This window comes from Galeopterus variegatus, unplaced genomic scaffold, assembly GCF_000696425.1.
Source record: "Galeopterus variegatus unplaced genomic scaffold, G_variegatus-3.0.2 Scaffold4146, whole genome shotgun sequence".
Taxonomy (NCBI): Eukaryota; Metazoa; Chordata; class Mammalia; order Dermoptera; family Cynocephalidae; genus Galeopterus; species Galeopterus variegatus.
This window is the reverse complement of record NW_007730257.1, coordinates 122,679-130,465: the sequence shown is the minus strand read 5'-3', so window position 1 is coordinate 130,465 and position 7,787 is coordinate 122,679. Positions and strand designations below refer to the sequence as shown.

General features: G+C 55.0%; 1 protein-coding gene across 1 annotated transcript in view; it reads right to left on the bottom strand.

The window, feature by feature from the left end:
- Positions 1-7,787, bottom strand: part of TMEM132E (transmembrane protein 132E) — a 16,436-nt gene that overhangs the window by 7,591 nt on the left and 1,058 nt on the right. The window contains exons 2-6 of the mRNA XM_008586834.1: positions 4,716-5,166; positions 4,243-4,445; positions 2,692-2,838; positions 2,253-2,445; positions 1,355-1,498 (exon numbers count right to left, since the gene is read on the bottom strand). Coding sequence (XP_008585056.1) covers positions 1,355-1,498; positions 2,253-2,445; positions 2,692-2,838; positions 4,243-4,445; positions 4,716-5,166 — 1,138 coding nt within the window. The remainder of the gene's footprint in view (positions 1-1,354; positions 1,499-2,252; positions 2,446-2,691; positions 2,839-4,242; positions 4,446-4,715; positions 5,167-7,787) is intronic.

The window sequence follows — 7,787 nt, the reverse complement described above, 5'->3', positions numbered from 1 at the left end:
GCTGCATTATTTACAGGAATGGGAAACAAATTCAGTTGTCTAATCATCTGACTTTGGCACCGGCTAGAGGCTGGCAGGGCACACATCTGGCCTACCCCACAGGTACCAGGGCTGGACATCCTCTCGCGTCACTGTCCACTCCCTGCCCCCTCCCCCGTCTCACCTCTGACCACTGTGCAAAGCCAAGGAAGGAGCAGATCTGGAGCCCTCTTAGCCCAAGTGGAGCAGGAGGAGAAGGACACCTGTACCCCTACTCTCCTGCTCGCCTTCAAGCTGCATTATTTACAGGAATGGGAAACAAATTCAGTTGTCTAATCATCTGACTTTGGCACCTGCTAGAGGCTGGCAGGGCACACATCTGGCCTACCCCACAGGTACCAGGGCTGGACATCCTCTCGCGTCACTGCCCACTCCCTGCCCCCTCCCCCGTCTCACCTCCGACCACTGTGCAAAGCCAAGGAAGGAGCAGATCTGGAGCCCTCTCGGGCAGGTGGCAAACTGGGCCATATGAGTCAGATGACTGTCCTGTGTGCTGAGCTGTGGAAGACCCAGGGCCAGAGTGGGTCCCTGGGGAGAAGCTCAGGGGCAGGGGGAGTTGAGGGAGGAGAGGTGGGTGCCTTCAGGAATTGGAGGAGTTGGGTGTGTGCTGGGAGTGGGGCCTGTAGTATATATTTGTGTGCTGAGCTGTGGAAGACCCAGGGCCAGAGTGGGTCCCTGGGGAGAAGCTCAGGGGCATGGGGAGTTGAGGGAGGAGAGGTGGGTGCCTTCAGGAATTGGAGGAGTTGGGTGTGTGCTGGGAGTGGGGCCTGTAGTATATATTCCTCAGTCCTGGCCCAACTTGTGCTTCTTGAGGCTTCCTCCCTGACCTCCCACTCCTGCATTTGGTCACTGGCACCTGGGTTCAGGACCCACTCCCCACCCCTGCCCCCAGTTGCTTTTCCCAGTGTCTGTCACACACCATGGCTCAGTAGTGACTTGCTGGATTGAGCTGAAGGTGTGAACACTGCCTTCTCCCCTCTGGCCTTCCAAAGGGTCTGTTCCGTATTCCTACAGGAAGCCCTCCAGGACTGGCCAGAGCAGTACCAAGGGGCGGGGAGAGGGAGCACCAGGGGAGTCAACAGACTTGGGAATAAACTTTTCAGAAAGGCATGGTGAAGTGTAGGATGGGGGAAGCCGGGGGGTTGTAGGAAGAAAGGGAGGGGCATCTGTTCCAACAGAAAGCGTCTGGGAACAGGGCAGGCGTGAGTTCAGTCTCAAATGATGAATAAGAGAGAGCCACCTGGACTCTAGTCTGGGGCTCCTCCTGAACGCCTGAGGCTTTCTGTCCCAGAGCCCCCACCTCCAGGAAGCCCACCTTGATGATGTCCTCATTGTCAGACTCGCATTCCACTAGGGCGGAGACATCTAGGACGAGACCTGTCACCTCGATGGCAATGACCTTGACAGGGATGGCCACTGTCCGTCCAGTTAGGATGGCTGTGTTGATGATCTCTGTGTCCTATGGGGAAGAAGGGAGGAGAGGGGTCTCCTTGCTGTTGCCTGCTCTCCTGGGACACACCAGCCAAGGCCCTGACTCCTGGCTGCTCCACTCCTCAGGTGTGCATCCTTCCCATGGGGACACTCACACACATGAGCAGGGATATCCAGCCAGCCAGCCTCGTGCTCCTTCTCAGCTTCTTCTCTGTTCACTTGGACTTCTGCAGTAGCCTCAGGGTTCGCCTCACTCTGCTGCCAGAAAGCAGCCCTTCCCCAGTCCCCTACTGTCCTCTCAAACATCTTCCATGCTCCTCAGGGCTTGCACAGTAACATCCAACACACATGCCTGGCCATGCAAGGTGCCCTGGGCTGGTCGCAGATAATCATTCCAGCCTTACCACCCCACTGTACTCTTTCTAAAGCCATTGTTCCTTTGAACAAACTAGGAGCCCTTTGATGTGACCTTCAAGACACAACTACATGGCCCCCTCCTCCTTAATTGAGTGGTCCTTCCCTAGTGACTTCTCTCACTGCTCCCCCCTCAGCACCTGCTGGCCTCACCACACCAGACACAGAGCATCGCCTGCTTCCTATGAGTGCACACACGCATGCACCTTCTCACGTGGGCACACCTGGCACTGGGGGCAGACTCATACTCAGGCTTGGGCCCCATGAACACACACGTCCATTTGTACACATGCTCAGATGAGCATATTTCCTCCCGCACATGCATGTACACATAGGCAGGCACTGGCCTGGTCATCTGCCCTGCTCACCATGGCCAGGGGCAGAATGGCTTGCACATCCCGCTGGATGACCGTCAGCTCAGTGACTGCCCGCTCCAGGTCAGGCAGGGCACCGTGGCCACGGTAGTCAATGTGCCACATGATCCTCCGCTTGACTGACTGGCTAGTGAAGTTCTCCATCTCAAAGTCCAGCTGCAGGATCTCCAAGGGTCCCTGGCCCTCCCTGCAGGAGTGAAGGAAGGAGGGAGAACAAAGGATAAAGGGCTGGGAGCAGCCCAGGAGCTCCAAAACCCTCAGTGGAGGCCTCTGAGCTATGTCCAGCCCACCCAAGTTGCTCCAGCCCCAGGATCCTGCCCATAAACCAAGTCCCAGCTCTCTGCAAGCCTGGCCTCCTCCATCAAGAGTTCCCCCACCCCTCCCACATTCCTGTCCTGCAGAGAGGTGGGCAGAGGTGCCACCTTGGGCTCACCAGGGGGGCAGGGGTGTTCCCTGAGCCCAGGCCACATCCACGGTGGCTGTTGAATGCTTTGCTCCTGTCAACAGCTCCGAGGTCACGTGCCACTGGCCACTCCGTGACTTGGTGCCTAGAAGGGTCACACCCTTCTTGGCCTTCACCCTGGGACAAAGGGGGAGGAAGAAGAGGGAGAAGGTCAGGCTAGGGTCCAAAGGCTGCCCCACTGGCCACCACCCCAAGGCTGGGGTGGGGTAGGGGGACCAGGTGAGCTAAGTTCCCCGAGTCCTAGACTCAACGTTTGAGACTAATTTGGGGAATCTGGTACCACGTAGCTGAAACCTCTGATCCTCGGTGGAAGCTACAGCCACCTCTACCATATCCCTGCCAAGTCTTGGCCTAATCTCTACTTGCACACCTCAGTGGCAGGGGACTCACGACTTCTGCACACATCCCATTCCTTTTACAGAAAGCCTGTAAAGACTGGGAACATCTTCCCTGTATTTAGCTGAAATATAACACCCACGGCTTCTGCTGGGGCAAAAGAGAACACCTTCCCTCCATCTTAATGGTAACAGTTCTTCCATAGCTAGAGATTTGAGTAGCTGTTCTCTGAGTTCTTTTCTCCAGTCCCTCCAATCGCTGTTTTTTGCCGTAGTTTCAAATCGCCTTACAGCCTAGTCACCCTCCTCTGGACACTCTGAACACATAAGGTACAGTGTCCTCTAGTAGATACGACACTTCAGCTGTGCTAAAGCAAGCTGATTATCACCTCCCTAATGCTGCCTGCTCTACTCCTGTTGATGCAGCCTGAGATCTCTGATGACTGCTTTAACTCATATTCACATTCAGGCATTAATCACTGAATCAGGTATGACCCTTTCCAAGAATATTTGGACTTTTGGGGAGTACAGTCAGAAGAGAAGGCAATACTTAACTGAAAGAAGTTGGAGGCTAATGGTGATGTTTCAGTTCCCACACATAACACGGCTCAGATCATGAATTCCTACTGTGAGATATCGTTATGTTTGGTGGGGATGTAATAGGATTTAAGGCATTTTTGATTTCATGAACTGTGTCCTTCTCAGGGCATAAAAAGAGCTGGCAATGCTGAAAGTTTTTCTCCCAACTCCAGGATTGTGTCAAATGGTCAAATATCCAAACAGGCACACACTCCTGTTCATTTTTGGCTGGTCCCCATTTCTCCTCCTTGGCCTCAGTGTCTTTATCTGTAAAATGGGAGAGTTGCACCAGCTTATGTCTAAGGGCCCCTCTAGCCTCGATTCTACCATTCTGGACACCCACGCTTGTGAAAGCTGATGTCTCCCCTTTACCACGATGCCTTTTCTATGAGATATGGAAGCAGGGGCAGCAATTTTTGTTGCTCTTAGACAGACTAGAACACAGGCTCAAATAAGTGAGGTGTCTTCCTGAGGTTGCTCAAGTGATAAATGGAAGAGCTGGGATTAGGGTGCTGGACAGGGATCCCTCTGAGAGACCCCCAACAAGGGGTCAGGTATGCAGTTGATCTTGGAAGGGCAGCCAGGCCCCACCCATAACCTGGTCTACCTGAGTGTGAAATGCTCCACGCTGGGGCTGGAGGGCGAGGAGGAGTTGGGGGCCAGGTAGAGGAAGATGCTGAGCACCTCCCCAGGCTTGAGGGGTCGGTCAGGCAGGCGGATCATCAGGTTGCTGTCCAGCCTGTGCTCCTGCAGGGTCCTCTTGGGGGGCGGCCGGAACAGGCTGATGCTCCCAATGCGCAGCAGGGGGTGCTGGGTAGGGCTCTCAGCCCGGGTCCCTGCCCCAAGTCCAGTCCCCCGCCGGGAGCCCCCGCAGCCCCCTGATGCATCTGGGGCATGCAGAGTGTAGTAGAGCTCAGCCTGCTGGCTCTCCCCTGCTGCCTCTGGCTCCAGCCCATCGGGAGACTTGCGGCGGGCTGTGGGTGGCACGGCTGGGGCAGGGGGCCCGAACCAGGCCAGGGGTAGCTCGGCCCGCACGAGACAGGTGGCCAGGCCTCCGCTGAGGCGGCAGGAGCTCTTGACTTCCCGGGCGTCCCGGAAGGCGTGCAGGCGGACACAGGGCAGCCGCTCGGTGACACCGAAGTCATCCCAGTCCCGACCCGCCACGTAGAACAGCACTTGGGCCACGGGCTGCGAGGCGGGCACACGGGCACGGACGATGAAGGCCCGCACCTTCCAATTGACCGTCAGGCGCTCGGGGATGTCCAGGGTGCTGGACGGCTGCAGGAGCTCCCGTGCCACCACCTGGCTGGTGCTGAATGGCCCCAGGGAGACATTGAGGATGGGCAGCTCCTTGGTCTGGAACACCACAAAGGGCTCGGAGCGCTGCAGGGAGCTGTTGGTGATTGCAGGCACCGGAGGCCGCGACTCCCGCAGGAAGAAAGCCAGCCGCGTGTGTGACAGGCGGTAGCTGACTGGCAACACCGGGCTGGCCTGTGGCCCTGGTGGGCTGGGGCTGGCCGGGTGGGAGCGGCTGGAGGCTGGGGGCAGACAGAGGAAAAGAGGCCCAGAGTGGTTAGGAGAGGACACGCTGGAACCCCAGGGTGCCCGGCCTCCGTTCCTCCCACCCCCGTGGAGGGCGTCCACTCTCCCACCTATGAGGCCAAGCATGGCATCACCTTTGCTGGGGTGTTAATTACCCTCTCACCGCTGCTCCTTTTCTATACCTGCCACGTGGGGCAAAAGCTAATTCCATCGCAAAGCCTTGTGAAGCATCAGTGAGGTTTATACCTGGTATCCTCATCTGTAAAGTGAGTATAAAAATTGTTTCTGCCTCGAAGCGTCATTGTGAGGACTTTCCAAAGTCATGTGCGGGAAGGGCTGAGAACCGGCTGAGAAGAGCTGGCGCTTACTGCCATCCCGGCGCGCCCGGCACTGTGCTCAGCAGGCAGGCATTCGGTCAGTCCTTTGAGGCAGGTATTACTATGATCTCCGTTGATGCAGCCAGTTTTCTATCAATAACTTCCCTGGGAGTGCTTATTCTTACATCTGACAGACAAAGGAACTAAGGTGCAGGACACTTAAATAACTTACTCACGTGGACAAAAAGAATGAGCAGCAGGATTGCAACCTGGGCCCACCTGACTCAAACCCTAGCCCTTTACTACTGTACCAGCTGGCTCAGCAGGTGTAGGTTTCCCGGGGACCCCATATTTCCCCCTACTCCCTCTCACCACACACAAGATAAACAGGCAATTTTATCCTCAGTCTCCCAAAACTAAATGTAGGCCTCATGACTGACTTCTCCTTCCTCTCGGCCCCCTCCCCCCACTCACCCAGAAAGCAGCCAAATTTTAGCAACTGCACCTCTTAACTGCCTAGTATGTCCTGGGCTGTCCCCTGTCCTCCATCCCAAGGTTTCTGCCCCAGTTCTGGCCTCACTCCTATCACTATGATGATGTAACCCTGTCCAACTGGGTCTCCCCTAGCCCCATCTCAGCCGCCTCTGGCATGCCCCTCCCCCATAGCAGCCACAGTAGTCTTTCTCCTGGATACACATCAGACCTTGTATCCCCCTCACTCCCAGCCCCAAACCTGTTGGACACTGTCAAGGAACAGTAAGGACTCGAGATGGAGGTCTGAGGTTTAAGATCCTGTTCCGATCTTCCTGTGAATCTCTCTGAGTCACGTTTCTCAACTTTAAAATCAGGACGATAATAACAGTGTTGGCCTCGCAGGATGCTGTGTTGTCATTTGGTTTTGGAGAATCAAATAAGAAAGCACTCTATAAACTGTGCAACACAAGGCAAATGCGGGAGTATTATCAAAGAATCTCTCTTGTCTGCTTGCAAAAATCAAATCCAAACTCACTTTGCCTCTCAATGCAGCATTCAGGGCCCTCTACAAGAGGTTCCAGGTTCCTCTTTCCCCTGGGACTCCTCTTCCTGAGCCCTAGCCCCTGCTGGCAGCATAACCAGATAATTCACTGTCATTGTCATTAGCGCTTGCTAATGCTGCCTCATCTCCCCTCCTTTGCTCATGCTGCACCTCTGTATCGAATTGTCTCCTTTCCTATCTGCACATATTCAAATCTGAATCTTCCTCCAAGGTCCATCTCCAATGCCACCTCCTCCAGGAAGCCCTCCAGGATATGCCCACAACTCCTGGAAATTTCCTCAGAGTTTCATCCTTCTCAGAGGGAACCTCTCACATCCTGTGTTGTATGGAAATTCATTATCTAAGAGGCCTTGCACCAAGCAAACCTGCAACAAATCAAGCTTGATCTGCACTGAGTGATTTGTAGACACCTGTCCCAAAAAGGAGACTGCTAGTCAGTACTAGATGTTACTTACAGTTTATGCATATTTATCATTTTAGCATTGTCAATTAAGCCTTGACAACTTCACAAACATTTACACCCAATTCCTCAAAAAGCAGTGAATGAAACTCCCTGCTGTGGATGTTCCAGTGTATCCACCCTATTTTTGAAACCCATGGTTTCATTTCCTCATTCAAAAAATGGGGCAATTGGCTTGGGGCACAGCCAAAGCCCTTGGAGTCAGCTGTCTGAGAGGAGTGGCACTTGGTCTCACCGCTCCTCCTGAGCAGTCCTTGGCACTAGCTGAGGAAATGGCTGGTTCCTGGTCCCTCTGGGCAGCCCATGCTTTAACCACCAGACTCTCTCCCTCCATTCCTAGGAGAACTCAGTTCCCCGGCCCCTCCTCCCTGCTCGATCCCCCGTGGCCCTGTAGGAAATGCTGGCTGCCAATGGTGGGGTGGAGCTGGGCAGCAGAGTCCAAGATGAGGACAGGAAAATGTTTGCAGAGATGGGGAGAGCATCCCTGGCTGAAGCCTGGAATCCCTACCTTAGAGTTACTCCTGGAGTGTTTGAGAATCTGTCCCTACAGCCTGGGGGGGTTGGGGGGTAGGGGTGAGTGGAGCTGGGCAGCAGAGTCCAAGATGAGGACAGGAAAATGTTTGCAGAGATGGGGAGAGCCTCCCTGGCTGAAGCCTGGAATCCCTACCTTAGAGTTACTCCTGGAGTGTCTGAGAATCTGTCCCTGCAGCCTGGGGGGGTTGGGGGGTAGGGGTGGCCCCAAAGGTGCATTCAGGAATCCAGGGTAAGGGTCTGAGCCAGGGTACAGCAGCCACAGC